Source organism: Sinocyclocheilus grahami, unplaced genomic scaffold, assembly GCF_001515645.1.
Source record: "Sinocyclocheilus grahami isolate Dianchi unplaced genomic scaffold, SAMN03320097.WGS_v1.1 scaffold106.1, whole genome shotgun sequence".
In the NCBI taxonomy this organism is placed as follows: domain Eukaryota; kingdom Metazoa; phylum Chordata; class Actinopteri; order Cypriniformes; family Cyprinidae; genus Sinocyclocheilus; species Sinocyclocheilus grahami.
Window position 1 is genome coordinate 1,989,779 of NW_015505285.1, and position 21,162 is coordinate 2,010,940.

General features: G+C 37.0%; 2 protein-coding genes across 2 annotated transcripts in view; both read right to left on the bottom strand.

Annotated features, from left to right (window-relative positions):
* The window catches only part of LOC107588699 (pyroglutamylated RFamide peptide receptor-like), a 7,754-nt gene extending 3,485 nt beyond the window's left edge, over window positions 1-4,269 (bottom strand). The window contains exons 1-5 of the mRNA XM_016276910.1: window positions 4,261-4,269; window positions 4,165-4,179; window positions 1,821-1,901; window positions 1,714-1,722; window positions 1,286-1,504 (exon numbers count right to left, since the gene is read on the bottom strand). Coding sequence (XP_016132396.1) covers window positions 1,286-1,504; window positions 1,714-1,722; window positions 1,821-1,901; window positions 4,165-4,179; window positions 4,261-4,269 — 333 coding nt within the window. The remainder of the gene's footprint in view (window positions 1-1,285; window positions 1,505-1,713; window positions 1,723-1,820; window positions 1,902-4,164; window positions 4,180-4,260) is intronic.
* Window positions 4,270-4,820: 551 nt separating this feature from the next.
* On the bottom strand, window positions 4,821-17,288 carry LOC107588630 (paladin-like). Its single transcript, XM_016276798.1, has 20 exons — window positions 17,062-17,288; window positions 16,247-16,432; window positions 15,615-15,717; window positions 15,267-15,446; window positions 14,614-14,778; window positions 14,332-14,492; window positions 13,628-13,703; window positions 12,980-13,131; window positions 12,735-12,828; window positions 12,440-12,544; window positions 12,238-12,333; window positions 11,987-12,121; window positions 9,836-9,952; window positions 9,553-9,732; window positions 8,941-9,138; window positions 8,731-8,871; window positions 8,527-8,598; window positions 8,163-8,303; window positions 6,814-6,969; window positions 4,821-5,332 (listed from the first exon to the last, which is right to left on the bottom strand). Exons 1-20 carry the CDS (start codon window positions 17,106-17,108, stop codon window positions 5,183-5,185), a joined length of 2,655 nt encoding a protein of 884 aa, XP_016132284.1. The 5' UTR covers window positions 17,109-17,288; the 3' UTR covers window positions 4,821-5,182.
* Between the last annotated feature and the right edge of the window lie 3,874 nt (window positions 17,289-21,162).

Sequence of the window (21,162 nt, forward strand, 5' to 3'; positions counted from 1 at the left end):
TGTTTCATGCAGATATTTTTTATGCATAGTTTCACAAAACTGAAGTCAAACTATTCTGTTTTTGCTTCAAATTTAGAAATTATACAATGTAATTTAGATTAAAAACTGCTCGTTGCATGTATGCAGCATCTTTGTTTGGATCATGATTAAAATGCAGTGGTTGCCTCACAGACAAAGCCTTAGTTTGTTTATATGAAGAGATTTCTTTTATTTGTGTTACTTATTTATTTGATTTGGGGCTTGTTTTAAAAAAATATATAAAAAATACTTTTATTATTTACATTTACATTATATTTAAATTTTGTTATTTAGCAAACGCTTTTATCCAAAGCGATTAACAAATGAGGACAATAATAGCAATCAAAACCAACAAAAGAGCAATAATTTACAAGTGCTATATTAGTATATCATTATAGTGTTATATTTCAATTTCACAAAGAAACGTACAGTATTTTGTCTAAGCAATAATAAAAGGACACATTTAATTTATAATTTGTCTTAAATTTCATTTTGTTAAAAAAAAATTGTGAATCGAATCGAATCGTGAGTTGAGTGAATCGTTACATCCCTATTTAAAGTAGGGTAATCATAGCAGGTTTCATCCATACACTGTAAAATCTAATTAGTTGGGCTTACTTAAAAAAAGCATGCAAACCGATTGCCTTGAAAAAAAAGGCAAGCCTTTTGCCTCGAAGTAAAGTGAAATAGCAATAGTATGTTGTACTGACAGATGCTTAGTTAGTATAGTTTACTTACACGAGAGTTCTAGTAACTAAAAAAGAACTGTAGGGGGTACTTGATCCTTTCATTTAGGTTTACTCATGACTTAGTATAGCGACTCACTGACTCCCAGAGTCTGTCAGTTTAAACGTCTGCGTTTAGCTTCAAATGGCATCTTTGACGACAGTATTATATAAAATTATTTGCATTCCGATTCTGACATCCAAAGGCACAACAATAATTTTTTTTCTCTTATTCCGTGGATTTTACCCGCTTCCCTCCACTTGTTCCCAGTGTTTTTCTGCCACCACAATGTGGTGCAACAGCTGCATGTGACGTAACTGTGACGTCTACTCCAAATTGGTCTATTACTGTTTTCACTGTCTTTCAAAAACATTACAAATTCTTTATTCTATTTATTAATTATTCCAAACTTTTACCGGTAGTGTATATTATAATGGAAACACTATAAAACAAGAAATAGCTGTTTAGATTAGAGTCAGTCAAATACAGCATGCGCTGAGAAATGTAAAAAAAAAAAGAATTACCTGGATATTTTGCAGACCTCTCTTTGGTTCATGGTATTGAGGACTGAAGCGTCTCCAACTTGTTTGTGAATCCAGAGCTCAATACCAATTCTGGTGTAGAGCAGCAGCATGGCTGCAAGAGGCAGGAGGAAGAGGAACACTAGAATGAAGGTTGCATACTGCTTCCTGTGGGCACTCGAGCTCCAGCACTCCTGACAGCACACATGATGGAGATCATATAGAAAATCATATTTCACCTGTACACAGAGGAAAAGAACAGAGAGATTTGAAAGAACTAATTAGCATATGAAAACCATTACCAATATAGCATATGAAATAGACCAGTGTTATTATGTGAATAATCTCAAATATATATATTTTTTGCTTTGGACCAGAAGGCACCTGACAGCTTCTAACAAGTTAAACCTTGGGGAAATCCTGAAGTATACTTTTGTAATGGTAATACACCCACAGACTGCAGGCTAAGTAATGTTTCAACAAGTTGGATGGGGATGTTTTGAATGTTCTGAAAGCTTCAAACGGAATATTTCAACCAAAAAATCTGATTAGTACCTCTAATTGTTGAACAAAGAGCATTGGAGATCCAACCATCATGGCTGCAATCCAGACAACCCCTAACACAGAATAAAAACTCTATTATGTAGATGCTTTATGCATAGAAGTGGAATGCAGATTATGCATGATCTACTACTTCAAAAATAATATACACAGTATATACACACACACACACACATATATATATATATATATATATATGTGTGTGTGTGTGTGTATATACTGCACTTTTTTGTATGAAGCAATGTGTTCATATTAATTTAATTTGAGGTTGCAGAGCATTTGTACTTGTATTAATTATGTTATAGTATTCTTATGAGCCTTCAAGGGATTAGAATACATTTGTGATCAAAGTACTCTTGTGGGTTTGGATCTGAAAGTGCATCTCGTAGTTTAACATAGATGAGGATCATTACTGTATGCGTACCAGCATCTTAAAATCAGAAAAGGAAGTAGGTGATTAATTAGTTGACTACAGAGGAGTGAAGACTTAGAGAAATTATTCATCTGACGAAATGCTCTCTCAATAGTTTCAGTCTTCTGAAAGAACAGGATTCGACCGAGAAGCCTCTATAGACTGCTACTGATTGCTCATTATTTCTTGTATTGTTATTTATTTTTTTACTTTACCGACATTTCAACAAAGAAAAATTTGATTTCAGGGGGAAACAAAATCTGTGTACATTGCATCAATTTGTGTAATCGAGAATATGTTTTTTTTGTATTAATATGTATAATGAGCCCTGTCCTTATACAATATATCAAATCTAAATACATCCTCAATTAACTAATGCTTAAGGATTCAGTGATAAATACACCTGCAGTGATGCAACTAAATAAATAAATGGACTCACCTAAATGTTAAGTGATTTTTTTTTGACTGAATGGAATATTTGCATGAAATGCTGTATTATTTTAAAACATTCTTATTAATATGCACAAGATTAAGTTATTACCTCTCCATTATCTTGCCGGTATGGCAGTGGAGGTAAAAAAAATAAAAAATCTTCAGCATTATTCTGATAAATGCTCCTGACAGTCCCGTCCTCATTATACTGTCTATTAAACCGAAATACAGCTATGGCTCCCGTTCTTCCTTCTTCATGCAATGAAATGAAATCTGAATTCAGAGCTGAGCACTTCTACTGTCACTGTTCCCTATTACAGCGTGCCCTGAAATTCAATGTAAACCAAAAGTACACAGGTCAGCGGAATATATGGATAGTTGTACTCTAGACTGTGGCATGAAAGAACGATGGAAAAACTACTAACCAGAGTTTTCAAGGACTAGTTCTACTCTCAGGCCATTCAATATGTAGATAAGTTTGTTTCTTCATTGGAAAAAAATTGAGAAATTTAACATTACATCACTTGCCCACCAAGGGATCCTCTTCAGTGAATGGGTGCCGTTAGAATGAGATGATAAAACAGCTGATAAAAACATCACAATGATCCACAAGTAATTGACAACTCCACTCCATCTAGTAAATCAAAAAGCTGCATGTTTGTAATAAATAAATAGTTTATTAACAATTATTGTGATGCTTTTCTTAGCTGTTTAAACTCTCATTCTGACGGCACCTGATCTATTCACTGCAGAGAATCCATTGATGAGCAAGTGATGCAATGCTAAATTTCTCCCAATGTGTTCTGATGAAGATACAAACTCATCTATATCTTGGATGGCCTGAGGGTGAATACATTTTAAGAAATGTAAAAAAATGACAACTATGAAGCCAGCAACAACGTTAGAGTTAGCTTGATGACTATTATGACAAGAATTGTCCATAAAAATGTGTTTTTCCCGTCTGTGTAATGATATACAGACACAATCGCACTATGCCTTATGAATGTCAAGATGCTTGTAGATTTGGATCAGTGATGTTGAACGTATTTTATCATATACGCAGGATATATCTAGAAACACTTCACAACAGCTGTCACTGCCTCACAACCAAATATAAAAAGCTGATGTATGATTTAGCTGAGACGGCGAGAAAGTGCTTGTGCCCTCAAATTTATGGAATATCAGCAAAAAAAATCTCAAAATATCTTAAAATATCTCCCAAAATAAAAGACATTCTAAAAACTGAGAATTGGAATAAGCTGAGTCCGGAGAAGATAAGAGAATCCACAAAGTTTTCAGTCTCCACAGTGAAGCACTGGTCTCCTGACACAAGCTACAGGGCTGTTTATAATCATGATACGAGACAGAGCTACGAATAACAAGAGAATGCTGGGAGGACACTACAGATGGCAGGTTACAGTATGTATGAGATACAGTTTCTCCAAAGCACATGGCTCTTCACTGTTCTTGAGTGCCAAGCAGGGTTCATTTTACCTTGCCCACAGTCCTCTACACACAGACAGATCAGAGACAAACAAGTCATTCTGTGCCTAAGACTGCTGCATGAGTTCTTTCTCCCTACACCTATACCTTTTCCATGAGGGAAAATCCATAAATGAGGATGAAGACAAAAAATGTAACCAAAATTAATTTAACTTGTTTAAAACATTACACAGTTTGCATTCTGAGTATGTCTTTAATGAATTACAATTATTATTATTTTTTTTTTGCATATTTGATTCTGATTGGACAATCTCATCCAGATAATGTACAGTCAGGCAATGATTATTGCAAACCTAGAACCTGTCAGAAATCGTAAAGTATATTGGCCTTAAAACTAATTTTAAACTTGACATATTTTTAAGACTGAAGTCTAGACAAGGAACAGCGGGTTTTTATGTACAATTCAAGTCTGGAGGACAAGATGGATAGAAATGACGTCAATCATTAGTTTGTTCAGTCTAAAACTTCAGGCTATTCAAACATTTGAGTTGTGCTATTTTCCCCCCTTTAGTTCAACTAACTGAAAGAAATTATTAAATGATCTTAATGGGCTCTAACGGACAAATAATACAACTAAACTGTTTTATCTAATGAATTAATGAGGCAAATTGTTCTAGAAATATGTATAATTTAATAACCATGTACATGAATACAAATGATCATCCAGCAAGACCGTCACTTTAAGTAAAATCTCAATTAATTAAATGTTTTATATACAAATGAGGTGACTTTTTTATAACAGTGTGCAAATTTTTTAAGGTCAGCATTAAAACGTTTATTAGCATTAATGTGTGGTTTATTGGGTTAACCATCTTCTGTGTTTGTTGTCTTATATTTTACAAGGACAAAACATAACACTGCCAAGCCAAAGATAAGAGTCAAAAATGTAAATAAGATAACAGGATGCATTAAATCACTTCTTGATTTAATGAGTCTGACAGAAATGGTAATAAAAACATATTTATGAAATGTGAGTCAGTATTTAGTCATTTCGACATACTATGCTTTTCTAAATAAGTTGCCCTCGCATGGGAATAGACTGGACACTGTGTGGGAGCCAGCGGAAACGGAGCCTGGCCATCGGAGAGTCGTCAGGGTTCTCAAACTCAGAAAAGCCCAGATGGTTGAGGATGGCATAGACACCAGCTCTAGCTGCCACCTGCAAACCAGCACAAATCATAAATGCATATCTATATGCACACGTGTGTGTGTGTGTGTGCGTGTGTAAGTGGGGTTTACTGCAAGATGTACACTTATGTTTATAAGTGGCGCAGCTGCTCACTTGTCCGTAAAGGATGGCAGGATGACAGTAAAATGCTTTTGTGGCCTTGACAGAATATTAAACTGGTGCATTTTCAACGTACTTCACAATTGAACAAATCCACAGAGCTCAGCTTCCATAAAAACCTACAAAGTGCTAAAGCTAAATCTACCTCAAGAACAATTTGGATGTTTTTCTTTGTAAACATGAGGACAGGCTGTTTAGTGGTCAAATGAGGTGATAACCTCTTACTAAACAATTCAAGTTCAACTATATATGTTAGAGCAGGGTTCTTTAAACTAGCGTGTAATCCAATAAATACACTACCATTCAAAAACATTTTTGAATGAAAGAAAGAAAGAAATACTTTTAATCAGCACCGACAGAAAATACATTTATAAAGGTACAAAATATTTATATTTTAAATTGATTATGTTCTTTTGAACTTCTCTTTCCAAAAAATATTAAGCAGCTTAACTGTTTTCAATATTTATGTTTCTTGAGCACCAAATCTGAATATTAGAATGATTTCTGATCATGTAACACTGAAAACTCTGCTGAAAATTCATCTTTGAGATTAACCATGATATTTTTTTTCTTTTCAAAGACATAGTTTTCAACTGTAAAAAGTAAGAAAACACTAGGTGCCTTACAGTCTTCCAATTCTCTTACCCTTTCAATCCGAGGATAAAAGATGTGGCTATAAACTAAGGTTTGACTCAGGAAACCTCTGAATGAGACAGAATACATTTACAACTTCATATTGACATTGACATTTTCCCATGAATGTTTCATGGAACTCAGAACTATGTTTAGCTGCAGCACAGTGAGCCAGATAAGTGTTCAGCCATTCATCTTGGCACAAGGCACTGGTCTGCTGCACCATGGGTGTCCTCCCATCAGCTTGTCAAGGGTACAGAAACATTTTAACTATAGATAGGCTTGTGTGTTGAGTATGAGTGGCAGGTCATACCTGTATCTTTCTTCAAGCTGAAAGTGAACTTACAATGTAACTGCTTTTTAAAAAAAGATATCTTCAAAACAGCACACTTTTATACTTTTATCTTGATTTTTTAAAACAAAAACTGGGTACTGAATCTGTACTGAAAGCTGATACAGTAATTAAGGCACTTTTTGCTATTTTTATGTTAACAAACTCATACTCTGAAAAGTAGGAGACCACCTTGTGAAGCTGTTTTTTTTTTTTTACCTGGAAATAAAGTTTTAGTGATTTGTAAACTGAAAACAAAGAAAAGCTATGAGGTAAAATGAACAAGAAATATTTAAGATTATGTACTAGGCCACTGCAATGAAAATATATTATGTAAGTGTGAATATATTATGAATGTGTTTTTCCCCTGAAGTGAGTCAGACTTCACCTGGTACATCCACTGGCTGAAGGATCGCCTCCAGGAATCTTTCTTCTCCAGATGGAGGTAGCAGTTGAACAGGATAAGATAAATGTAACGCTCGAGGTACTGCAGGCTCCTTAACCGCAACCACTGAGCATCAGCCTCTGATTTAGCCATCTTAATCTGAGGAGGAAGAAGTGCCAGTGAACTCATTGTTATTCCTCTAGTTTCCTTGTTATTTGTGACAAAATGCTGATGGCACGACATAATCAGCTGTTCAATCATTTTTATTAAGATTATACAGTTATTAATTTCAGTGTCCATTCACTTTGGTACGTTAATACATAAACAAGTGATTACATCAGTGTTTACATTGAGGTGCACATTGCTTAGCTGACTGATATACATATTACAACTTCTGCTCTTGACATTAATTTCCTTAGCAATCTACTGAACCTCTATATTTTTTATTAGATAATTTACAAAAATATGTGTGAAAAAAGGCCAGAATAATGTAACATGCAATTGATTTACCCATCAGAAAATTCATGAACTATTTTTCATCTTTTCCATGTTTTATTAACAGAGACAGTAAAGGAGATTACAGGAAAGGACAGGAGGTGGAGAACAGGATCAGGTATTTGCGTCATCTGCATAAGCAGTTGGAATAAGTTTAAAGCCAAAAGCCTTTTTTTTTAAAAGCCAAAGTTTGGTGCAAATGAATTAAGACATAAACACTGATCAACTAGTGCAAATTCAAACATGATACTCCATCTTAGATAAGAACTTGAATTACATCTCTGTGTATCATAGAGGAAATGTGTTTCACCAGATTTATGAGCTTCTGTAACAACTGTTACATAATAATAAGAATATATGTAACTCATAATGTATATTTGGGATCTAAATGAGTTGCACCAGTACCTCAGAACATATTTCAAAAGATTAAAATATAAAGTCTTGGACCCTAACAAAGTATTTGCAGGCCTTTTCAAAGCAGAATCTTTTGGAAAGCTCTCTGCTCATTTACGCTGCTGTTTATCAAGGTCTTCACTTTAAAATAAAAGCACGTTTTTCAGCCTCAAATTAAACACATTCAGAGTGCTCTAAGCTGATGCACTGCAATGGGCATTAATAATCTCTTGGCCCTTTTCAGCAGATCAACACAAATTAGAAAATTGTACCTATATAGACTTTTCAAGGCTATGTTACATACAAAAACAATTGCTTTGGAAGCAATCTATTATTCAACACGGCTCCTAAAAGCACTGACTGTCCTATTATCTACCTTTTTTAGTTGACTTTTCCTGCTGAAGTTTATGCAAGCAAAAAACATCAAATGAACAACATAAAAGTTACTATACATCACATTTCACCTGTCTGTAAGTGGATATGATGATTTCCCGTAAATGGTAATGCATGGGGGTCATCGTCTCACTAACAACATCCAGAGCGACATCCACTTCTCTCTTCACACGATGGCCATCAGGTAACACCCTTACCACCTGCATCACCACCTGAACGCACATACTTGCATGCATGGGTCAAAATTAATCAAATCAAATGTTTTTTAATCTATTTCTATAATAGAAACAATCTTCTATTAAATGCATCAAACACATTCATTTACTTTGCATGGGTGGGTTTATTAATCACAGAATTTATATGTTCAAAATTAACAAAATGTTTGTTTTAATGCTGACACTGGCAGCTGTTCAAAGAAACATGACCTCAATGTACCTCAAACTCTCCTTTGGTGTACTTGGCGTCTGGAACACTTACAATCTCATCTTCTTCACACTCAGGAAAGCCCTGAAGAAAACAGGGTCAAGTTTATGTAACAGTTTAAACATTTTTCCTCTTCTAATCAATGTCCTGGAGATGAATACTTTATTCCTCACTTCCTCCCTCCACTTAAACAGCTTATAGCTGAAAATGACCTACATTAATGTGCCACAGGGTGAGAGTGGCGATCACCATGGCTGCAGTAGTCCGGTCTTTCCCATTATGACAGTTGAAGATGAAAGCACAGTTGGAGTCTTCCGCCAGACTGCTCTTCATGGCCTCCAATAAGTGGTCAAAAACCTGAGGGAGAGCAACAACATTTCAACTAAAATGCCAAATCTATACCATGCTTATAGTGTATTCACTTGCCTCTTCTTTAGGTGCACAGCAGTCAGACAGGGGAATCCGCTCGTAGCTGAGACCTGGATGAATGCTCTTCTGATGGACAAAGAGCTCCTCTATGGTGTGACAAGTCTTAAACATCCTCATCTGTTTATCCTGCTCTGTAATCACCTCAAGCCACTTCTCACACCTCAGGACGTCCTGCTTCAGTGCCAGCTCCATTTCCTGTGGAGATGGCCATATTGCTAAAGCTCCTTAGGTTCTAAGATCACAGCAGCAGTTCTTGTGGGTAAAAACTGAAATATTTTCATCTGACTTTCATCTTAATTTATGATTAAATCAAAAGCTATTGTACATGTAAAACTGAAAAACATTTAACAAGACTTTACATGGATCAAATACTCATGCAATAAAATAAGAATAAAATATGGCCTAAAATAAGATAGTCACTATGTCACAATGTATTTACACTCTAGTGCAGTTTTTGATACAGTAGCTTAATGTACTGCACTGTATTACATTGCACACAGTATGTATGCTGTACCTACAAAAATTTGTCCAGCCCCGTCATATAAAGCCACAACTACCCTCTTTAATTCCATTTAATACATACTACTACAGCCCTGAACAGATTTGCACCTGAAGCTGCTGTGGATGTTGAACACAGACTGGAATAGGCTGTTCCAGACAGCCTGGCTCTCGTGGGGTGAACATTTGTCCATTTGCCTCCAGCACAAGCTCCTCCTGCAGATTCAGCCAGAGAATTGTAGAGTGCCCTCTCCTCTGGTCTGTCAGGTAGGACATCACGACAGCCAAAGCCTGAAATGGGCACAAAGAAGCTTTGATTATTTTTTATTAGACTTTACAGACAGCCACAAATTAGGAGCATGGGCTGCTGAAATTAGCTTTAGAAAGGATTTACCTCAGAGTTTGGCTGGGCCATCCCATATAGAGCCATTTTGGAAACTCGTCTGAAATTGGCCACTTTCATCTCCTTGGCTGTACTGAGCAGATCCGTTGCTAAAAACTCACTGGACACCTTTCAAAATTGAAAATATTATGTGCATAATGCGCATGCCTACGTTTTAGGGAGAATCTGCTGAGCCACAGGAGGAAGAGGTCACAGTTCGCCTCTGATAAGAGCAGGGCTAGAAAATCTCATGTTAATGAGATTCAGTCTATACTGTTAGTATTTGTTTTTAGAAAGTCTGGCATATCTATGGTGGCCGAGAAGTGCAGAACAAATCACAATTCTGAAAACAAAATAACAAATTACAAACACAAATGCAAGTCTAAAAAACTAAATAACAATTCAGAAAACACAACAACAATTCAGAAAACATTATAACAAGTCAGAAAACACAATGACAAATTCGAAAACAAAATAACAAGTCAGAAAACACAACGACAAATCCGAAAACAAATTGACAAGTCAGAAAACACAACGACAATTCAGACAAACCGGAAAAGGTAGGTATAGTTTGAGACAGTGCCATTGATTTGGGATTACTCACCGCTGACTGGACGAGACATCTGTCAATCAACATATACAGGGAAGAACCAGCCGAAGAACAGCAGATTCGTGGTAGAAAGTTCGGAGATGGTATTAAAGTAGCTCAGTTTAAATGTATTGTATGAATTGCCCTCACTGTGGAATAAAAAATACGGAGTGTATATTTACATTTAGTTAAAAATGGCTGTAAAACATCAGCTCCAGTGGCGCAGATAGATAAGCGCTTGTCGTTGGCTTTTTGACGCGATCGACCCGGGATCGATCTCGCCTTTTGCCTAACTTTTTTTTCCTCCCTTTTCAAATCTCGTATCACATCGTAAAGGCATTTATTTTCAATAAAAATTAAGGAAATAATCAAAAAGTTGAAAATAAAGTATGGGGTAGGGTTAGGGAGGGCTTTATTGTACCAATAAGGTGGCATCCATTTAATAATTTAAATTTAAATTATAATTTACACTCAATACGTTATTATTGCATACTGTTTTATAATGTACTACAATACTGAAGTGCAGATAATTGCCACTATTTGCAACAAGTAGTATACTTGATAGTAGAAATCCTGTAGAAATTTTAACAGTGTAATTAGGTATTTGCACTTAGTGTAAATAGCATATTGCTAAAAATACTGCTATTTTCACTTAGTGTAAATAGAATCCATTGCTAATACGAGATTTGAAAAGGGAGGGAAAAAAAGCTTGGCAAAAGGCGGGATCGAACCCGGGTCGATCGTGTCAAAAAGTCGGTGACACGCGCTTATCCATCTGCGCCACTGGAGCTGATGTCTCACAGCCACAACATTTTACTAAACGTAAATATACACCCCGTATTTTTTATTCCACAGTAAGGGCAATTCATACAATACATTTCAATTGAGCTACTTTAATACCATCTCCGAACTTTCTACCATGACTCGGCTGTTCTTCGGCTGGTTCTTCCCTGTATACGTTGATTGACAGATGTCTCGTCCAGTCAGCGGTGAGTGATCCCAAACCAATGGCGCTGTCTCAAACTATACCTACCTCTTCTGGTTTGTCTGAATTGTCGTTGTGTTTTCTGACTTGTTCATTTGTTTTCAGATTTGTTGTGTTTTCTGACTTATTTTGTTTTCAGATTTGTTGTTGTGTTTTCTGACTTATTTTGTTTTCGAATTTGTTATTGTGTTTTCTGACTTGTTATAATGTTTTCTGAATTGCTGTTGTGTTTTCTGAATTGTTATTTAGTTTTTTAGACTTGCATTTGCGTTTGTAATTTGTTCTTTTGTTTTCATAATTGTGATTTGTTCTGCACTTCTCTGCCACCGTACATATCAGATATACTCAAGCAATAAACAACTATTCAAGGATAAAGTAAAAAACTATAACCTGGTGCATATGAACATATTTAAGTATAACTATGCAATTTTTATCTGTTATAATATATAATCTCTACGTCATCACAGCAAACACAAAATGCTGCTTTAAATTTAGTGTATGATTTCCCTTTGGCTATGTTTTAGGTTTTATATAACCATAAACTAATGTGCTGAGAAAGTTCTGTGAATCAAAAATTGTTCACCCTTACCATAACTCGGATCCCATCAGTTATAAGGCTGGTTGGTGCGGAGAGTTCAGAGCTATCCATGCTGGCCAGCAATCTGTAGATCCAAGCGTTCATACACAGCCACTGACTGAAGCTCTGAGGAAATGCCTGTGGATACTACAGAGATGGAGAGAGACAGCAGATAATGGAAAAATTATTAAAATAATGGCATATACTGACAGAAATCACTGCTTTTTAATATAATAATATGGCAGCATTTAGTTTTGCAATACCTGATCATGAAGATACGCATTGAATACTAATAGGTACACATAGCGTTCAAGACTTTGCAGTGTTCTTTGAAGGAAATAGCCTTTTGTGCTGCTTCCCTGCAAAAAAAAAAAAAAAAGAGTGAATGACACAAATATGCAAAAAAACAACTGTTTTATAGCAGTTCAACAACACGGACACAAGAATGTTTTAGTTGAGACATACTTGAATCTGGTAATCTTCTCCAATGCCTTTAAGCTTTAGCTTGTTTTCATACACAGCATTTTTTATGTTATGCATCTCAGAGCACATGGCAACAGCATCATCAACCTATGGTACATATACATAAAAACAGACTCAAACTGAGTTATGTAAAACCATGCTTTCAACAAATCCTAATGCGGTATATGTTTTGTAAGACATGAAATGCTTAGTTTCTAATTTACATCTACAACTTTTGCAAATGAATACACCCTTGAAAGCAACTGGACTGTTTTACAAACATCATTAATACACTAACCTCATCAAGAACTTGTTGACCTTTAGATAAGCGGCTGATTAGCAACTGAATCACTTGGAAATCCAATTTGTGTTCACTCTTCTGTATTTCTTGCCTGTGAAAGAGATGAAGAGTAAGTAGAACTTAAACAGAGAATGGACCTTAAAACACAATATTACCACAGTAGAGTGTTATTAATTAAGCAAGGCTCTTCTTTGAGAAAGTAAACAGTAATTGAAATTGTACTGACAGTGTACTATAGGTACCTGGGGCTCTTTGATACCCCCTGCAGGTGATGGAAGACTAAGGCTCCCAGAATTAAGCCAAGATTGGTGCGTCCTACCCCCACCTGGCAGCTGAAGAGCAGTGCAGGCAGAGGTCTGGAGCTGTCCCGCATCAAAGAGAGGTTTGGGGTCTCCTAGAAAACACAAAGGTAGGTGAATTTGTAAAAGCACATTGTCCAAACTAAAGGAATCCAAGTGAATAGCATAATGATTTAGCACAATATACATGCCTGCCTATATTTCTGTAACCTCAAACAAGAACACACGTTCATTTTTGGCTGTGTCAAACTCTGATAAAGGGAAATCAAGATGGAGAAAAATCTTTCTGTTTTCTGATCATGAGCGGGTACCTGAAGTAATTTTTCAAGGTCTTAAGTTAACATTTATAGCTTTTGTCTGTGTTAATATGGCTTTCAAAGATTGATGTTACTGGTGTGAAATATAAATATGGTTTGCTGGCTAGAGCTGGGTTTGAAGTTCTGGGTTCTTGGGATGAATTATTGGTTCAGTGACACAAATCATCATATATATATAAACCAGAGCTCACATGGAGTTATATTAAACTTAGAAAGTAGAGGGAGAAAAAAATATTAAAATATTAAAAATATATAATATTCATGGAGATCTTACCCTGAGTATATTAACAAAGGCATCAATTGTCTCCTCCAGTGGTGCCCCTTCCATAGGGAGTGGCAATCTGTAATATCTAAATTCATCAAATTTTATCATTAAACAATACACAGAACTAAAAGAATCTCAAAAGTAAGATTAGTTTTGATTCACATATACATGTCTTTGTGCATCTATGGGCACTACTTTTCGCCAGGGTTTTATTTAAAACAGATTTCTGCTATTTTTAAACATAGATCAAACAAGTGTCTTGGAAAGTTTTTCCCATGCCGTCATCATAATTTATTTTTGATGCTGTTCAAATGCCTTTTATGTTTGGGGTCGATAAAATACTTTGATTTAGCAAGTATGCATTAATTTATCAAAAGTGACAGTAAAAACATTTATAATGTAACAACTGTAAGCAACATTGTTAATAAGATGTTTTCTTGAGCAACACAAAGAATGATTTCTGAAAACTAATTTGACACTGGAGTAATGGCACCTGAAAATTCAGTTTTGCACAGGAATAAACTTTTAAAATATATTAAAATAGAAAACAGTTATTTGAAATTGTAATAATATTTAACAATATTACATTTTATTGTATTTTTGATCAAATAAATGCAACTTTGGTGAGCATAAGAAATTTCTTTCAAAAACATAGCAATCCGAAACTTTTAAACAGTAGAGATTTTATTCTGTCATAAAATATGAGCAATTACCTGTGCAGTGGTTGACTGAAAAGTGGTCTTTTGTAGACCTCCTCAGTGACATGAATGTCCTCCTCTGACAGAATCTGTACCTGCTGAGGTTCATCTTTAAAATGCTCAATGTCATTATAGACATAGAACATATTTTCACTCAGCTTGGCAAAGTCACACAACTGGAGAAAATAGAGAATTAAAACCTGACACTGAGCAGACACTATGACCTCTGTCAACATTTCACCATAAAAGGATGGCAAGCGATCCTCCTCATACAACTTGTTCTGCTCTATAACAGACCTCTTTCCGGATGGAGAGCTCTATTTGCTCTGCGCTGAGCTCTCTGTCTAGGTCATGCACGTTTTCATGGAGGTTCGCTCTTCCTCTGGGAGTGTATGGAATAAAGTCTCCATCTGAGCGGAAGAAGACCACTGGCTCCTCCCTCAAATAGATGAAAATCACCACCTGTTCACATTTTTAGGGACAAAGAGCAATTAACCTGATCATTATTTGAACATCTATCTGCAGAACATATGGTAGTCAAGGTGGTTAAGACCTCTCTGAGTTGGGACAGATGAAAATCACCATTTTACAGGATAATACAGACATTTGATTGTTACGTCACATGCTACATTCTTAAAAATAAAGGTTCTTTATTGGCATTAATGGTTCCATGGTTCTTTTCTTTAGATTATTAAAATGTTCTTCACACTGACAAAAAATGGTTCATTGAAAGTTTCTTTGGTAAACCCAAAATGGTTCTTCTATGGCATTGCTGTAAATTATTTTTAATTTAAGTGTAGGTCAATTTTATGCTACATAATAACATCTAATGGTTCTTGCTGTACAGGTAGAAAATAAAAAAGTAATGGGACCCCAAAGTGAACTGTGTTAATGGGACGTGCCTCACTACCTTTCATCCTACTGGACAAGGACACGGAGCACTCACTGACCTCACAGCCGTCAATCTGCAATCTCTGGAGGACCTGTTTGAAACCACTCAGGCTAGGTTGGCCCATTCCAAAAAGGGGGTAGTTTCCCTTGACCTTGCGGAAGTTGGGGGACCCGTGGCTTTTTGTAGTATTTAAGACATCAGCTCTACTGTATACATCCTGTACCATAAAAAACTCCCCCTGGACAATATAAAAGCAAGTCATAAAACTTATTTCATCATAAATGACAAGACATTTCCATCATTGATCTACATTTCCTGCTCATTACTGCATTTTCCATTCCACTCCAGGCTTTTTAAAGTATTAGGCTCTAAATATTTAGTTTAAATCTCAAAAAGTGAAACATACCAGCACTAGGTAGTGCTCCGGCAACAGGTCAGATATCCTTCCCATCGAGTAGTTGGCAGATTGGATCTTGTCATGAATCTGAAACTCTTCCCTGCAGTTGTTTCTGTATAGAGACAACAATCATAACTTCTATCAAATTGTCATATATTTAAAAACCCACAACTGATAATACGTGTTTGACTTTTCCTTTAAAGGGACAGTTCATCCAAAAATGAAAATTCTGTCATCATTTACTAACCCTCTACAAGTTATAAAACTGTATGAGTTTCTTTTTTCTGTTCAGCACAAAAGTTGGTAACCAAATGGTTGATGGCAGCCACTGATTTACATAGTATATTTTTCATACTTTGGAAGTCAATGGCTACCAGCATCTGTTTGATAACTACCTTTCTTTAAAATATCTTCTTTTGTGTTCAACAGAAGAAAGAAACTCATGCAGGCTTGGAACAACATGATGGTGAGTAAACGATGACAGAATTTTCATTTTTGGGTGAACTGTCCCTTTAAGTCAAAGTGAAGTTGTTGACAGTATCTACAATAGTTTTCGCTCAGAGTAACACAGAGGTGTGACATTTTGTGCATATGAGGGCCCTTACGGACACAGTTAGCATCATGTTGCACTTGTCACTTACGTGATGACAACAGGAGCCACCTTGTTTGTGATGATGGATTTGGCCTTGCTGTTGCGAATGTTCACTGACTGTAGGGAGCGTCTGTGCTCAGCCATGCCATTCCCTTGGTGATCAGCCTGGTGTGTAGGTGCAAACGGAGCAGCCTGGGAAGTTGCACTGGCACTCGCACCCATAATCTGCACAGAGCTGGAATGAGGATTTATACTGTGACTAATATAAAGTAAACAGGCAGACATGTTAGTCATTTTACATAGGGTTATTTCTAACATTTGCACTTTTTAAAGAGCCAGACACACTTAAATTTCCTGGAACCCCAACACATGTAATGCACAACAAAACCCCCTAATAAAACACATCATTGAAGCTTTGAATGTGTTCTACAGACCTACAAGTAAAAAGTGAAAAAAAATGAAAAGTGAAAGTGACGTGACATGTGGTCAAGTATGGTGACCCATACACGGAATTCGTGCTCTGTATTTATCCCATCCAAAGTGCACACACACAGCAGTGAACACACACCGTGAACACACACCCGGAGTAGTGGGCAGCCATTTATGCTGTGGCACCCGGGGAGCATTTGGGGGTTCGGTGCCTTGCTCAAGGGCACCTCAGTCGTGGTATTGAAGGCGGGAGAGAACATTGTACAGTCACTCCCCACACCTACAATCCCTGCCGGTACGAGACTCGAACCCACAACCTTTGGGTTATGAGTCCGACTCTCTAACCATTAGTCCACGACTTCCCAAAAGTAAGACTATCAAATTTGCATGTGCATAGAATCTCTGTCATATTTGATTGTTAAATGAATGGCTTACGGTCTCACAGCTGTGCCGCGTGTGTTCACATCCTTTGGTTTTTGCATCTTAGTTTCAGCAAGGGTTCAGGTCTGTCTTTAAGTGCAAATCCTGTCAACACGAACTCGGTTTCCTGTTGCTAGCAGAATCTTAACATAAAAAGCCTTTTATTTTAACTCCAACCACCACCGATGTTTTTTCTCTTTCTCGTTCAGTGCCTCTCTGGTTCTCTTCTCACAGTGACAGGATAGCCGTTCCAACCCTTCTGGGGGCTACGAAGAAATACAGTACATCTGGCAACCAGACGACAGTGTGGGCGGCTCCAGACATTCACAGGGACAGCCCATGCAATGGCCATGACGGAGACATTACAGAAAGCCAAAAGTGAGAGAGAGTGCAAGATGAAAGATTTCTGATGCTTTTACATCTACCGAAATCTGAAAGTGTTTGATGTCAGAATCATGAAGCCAAACGATTTTCCTGCTTGAACTGCAGCGATAATGCAGTTAATTAAAGAAATCCTGTTTTTCCCCTCCTCTTTCATAAGATCAAGTTTGTGCCAGAGAGATATCACTGGGAAATATATGATAGCTCTGTGAATGTCATTAGGACATTCCTGCCTTATGTTTATATAACTGGCTGGTCTATTGAAAGTTTGGGAGACTGAGTCGCTGGCACCAAGAGCAATGCTTCCCTTTTCAGGGGCTTGATTTAAATTCCAGTTGAGTCCGAGTATCACGGTCACAGAACAAAAAACAACAACAACAAAAATCTCTAAATATGGATGGGAAAGGCCCTGGGATGCATTTGTACAATGCTGCACAGATCAGTGTACAGATATGCAGTGAGTGGGAATGACCAGTGATTGGCACATCCTCGTTCTCGCTAAGAAATGAGGAGTTTAAAAATGACTGCAGTGTTTTGTTCAATCAACATCACAATCAGACTTTGAAAATACTGAAACAATGATCATAAATGGCCATGTACACATACACACACTGCAACACTGTTTTTAAAAATGCACGGTGAGTCAAACCAGGCCCTAAAATAAAATAAAATAAATAGAGATTTTTCTCTGAACCACTAATAACCTTTGATAATAATAAAACCTTTTTATTTTATTACACTAAATAAATGTTAACCTATTGTAAATTTTCATTTCTTTATTAATGGATTTAGGCTTCTGTGGTAACTGTATTAGTGTATTACTTCATTTGTTTCTTACTTTGGCCATTAACAAAATGAACTATAGAATCCTTGGAAATAAAGAATATTTTTGATATTTTTCAGTGACTCTTTCTGCATACTACATTGATATGCCAGGAGGTGGCGAGTGACTCATGCATTGAATCATTCACTCAACCAAATCGTTCAAAACACTGATTCATTTAGACACTCCACTATTAATCTGTGGTTTCTTTAGAACTAATTTTGTTGTTCGTTTCGGAGTTAAAAAAAAAAACTAACTGGCAATACAGTATCTAAAATGCAAGTTACTTTAACTTTATTAAACTGTTGTATAAAAACAATATCCCATTCTCTATTCATTTTGTTTTACAATGTTCTGAGAGTTCATGTAAATCCACTCTTGTGTAGTACTTAGTAAGTACACTTGCCCACCAGCATTTCACAGGATGCTGACTGATAAGAGAATCAAACTTAGCTATGCCAAGCACTGTTTAAGACAAAATTACATAATTGAAGACTTAATAGAGCACATATTTCTACCCTGAAGCCAAGACAAGATAATAGGATAGCAAATATCATAAAAGTTTCCTCACCTGGTTACCCGCTCTCTCAGACACCTGTCAGGACTTGAGAGAAACAATTAAAAGTAGAAGAAGACCAAGTCTATGTCACACTCATCTTGAGTCCTGTCAATTAATGTCCCTCAAAGCTCCAAAGACATGCAGTCAAGGTGTCAATCCAGCAAAGCGAGTCTCAACAGACAGCAGTGCAGATGGATAACACATGGGGAGGAGAGGAGGAGAGAATGGCCACCTTCTTCAGCTGCCTCGTTCACTGGCAATAAATGTTATGGGAGAGGAGGATGTCGGTGGGTGGATTCTCATCTTTTCACCAGTCAGTAACAGCTCCATCTCCCAGCAACGGTGCTGCAGACATGCCTGAAATGTTGAAAAGCCTGCGATGTAGGGGGCAGACTATGAATAAGCTGACACTTATAAGTTTAAACAGTACGATCTTAATAAAATTCAGGGTTAGACTTGATTTTCTTGTAATGGTGATAGTTAATCGCAAGGTCTCAACCTCAAATTGCTGCATATCGCAGAGTAATTTTGCTCACTGTTGGTCAAGTTCTTAATTTTCACCACTGTCACGTGTCGAATGTCTTTCATTGCATTGAAAACAGCCTGTGCTTGAACCGCTGGTGTGAAGTGGACACATTGTGTTGCCATGAGTTTCCAAGCAACCAAGCTCTCTTCACATGCATTCATCTACTGTAATAAGGGCTTCTAGCTAGAGACAAGAAAAGAAACATTGGGAACTCCCGCTTTGGTATAAAACAATTTAACATTTACAAAAAGCAGAGCCAAAACTAACTTACAGAGGACCAGAATCTTTTTTCGATTTTGCATTCATAAAACTAAGAGCTGCCTGGTACACTAACCCTACTGCTCCATCTAGCGGCAAACCCTAGTATTTCAAACAGCTTGTTTACATGACATTCAAGCATACAGGTGCATCTCAATAAATTAAAATGTCGTGGAAAAGTTCATTTATTTCAGTAATTAAACTCAAATTGTGAAACTCGTGTATTAAATAAATGGAATGCACACAGACTGAAGTGGTTTAAGTCTTTGGTTCTCAACAAATTAGAATACTCCATAAGACCAATAAAAAAAAAAATTTCTTAATTTCATTCATTTTTAGTGAATTGTTGGCCTTCTGGAAAGTATGTTCATTTACTGTACATGTACTCAATACTTGGTAGGGGCTCCTTTTGCTTTAACTACTGCCTCAATTCGGCGTGGCATGGAGGTGATCAGTTTGTGGCACTGCTGAGGTGGTATGGAAGCCCAGGTTTCTTTGACAGTGGCCTTCAGCTCATCTGCATTTTTTGGTCTCTTGTTTCTCATTTTCCTCTTGACAATACCCCATAGATTCTCTATGGGGTTCAGGTCTGGTGAGTTTGCTGGCCAGTCAAGCACACCAACACCATGGTCATTTAACCAACTTTTGGTGCTTTTGGCAGTGTGGGCAGGTGCCAAATCCTGCTGGAAAAATGAAATCAGCATCTTCAAAAAGCTGGTCAGCAAAAGGAAGCACGAAGTGCTCCAAAATGTCTTGGTAAACAGGTGCAGTGACGTTGGTTTTCAAAAAACAAAATGGACCAACACCAGCAGATGACATTGCACCCCAAATCATCACAGAAACTTAACACTGGACTTCAAGCAACTTGGGCTATGAGCTTCTCCACCCTTCCTCCAGACTCTAGGACCTTGGTTTCCAAATGAAATAATGAAATACCTCTCATCTGAAAAGAGGACTTTGGACCACTGGGCAACAGTCCAGTTCTTCTTCTCCTTAGCCCAGGTAACCAGGTAAGGACATTGTCTGTGGTTCAGGAGTGGCTTAACAAGAGGAATACGACAACTGTAGCCAAATTCCTTGACACATCTGTGTGTGGTGGCTCTTGATGCCTTGACCCCAGCCTCAGTCCATTCCTTGTGAAGTTCACTCAAATTCTTGAATCGATTTTGCTTGACAATCCTCATAAGGCTGCGGTTCTCTCGGTTGGTTGTGCATCTTTTTCTTCCACACTTTTTCCTTCCACTCAACTTTCTGTTAACATGCTTGGATACAGCACTCTGTGAACAGCCAGCTTCTTTGGCAATGAATGTTTGTGGCTTACCCTCCTTGTGAAGGGTGTCAATGATTGTCTTCTGGACAACTGTCAGATCAGCAGTCTTCCCCATGATTGTGTAGCCTAGTGAACCAAACTGAGAGACCATTTTGAAGGCTCAGGAAACCTTTGCAGGTGTTTTGAGTTGATTAGCTGATTGGCATGTCACCATATTCTAATTTGTTGAGATAGTGAATTGGTGGGTTTTTGTTAAATGTGAGCCAAAATCATCACAATTAAAAGAACCAAAGACTTAA

Bases quoted from the DNA above. Each gene is read 5' to 3' on its own strand.
- LOC107588630 (XM_016276798.1), bottom strand. From the start codon at position 17,108: ATGCAAAAACCAAAGGATGTGAACACACGCGGCACAGCTGTGAGACC. The intron at 13,132-13,627 runs GTAAGATCTCCA...TGTGTTTTCTAG, and splicing joins CCTTTGTTAATATACTCAGG to GAGACCCCAAACCTCTCTTT. The intron at 8,304-8,526 runs GTACATTGAGGT...ATGTGCGTTCAG, and splicing joins ACACCAAAGGAGAGTTTGAG to GTGGTGATGCAGGTGGTAAG.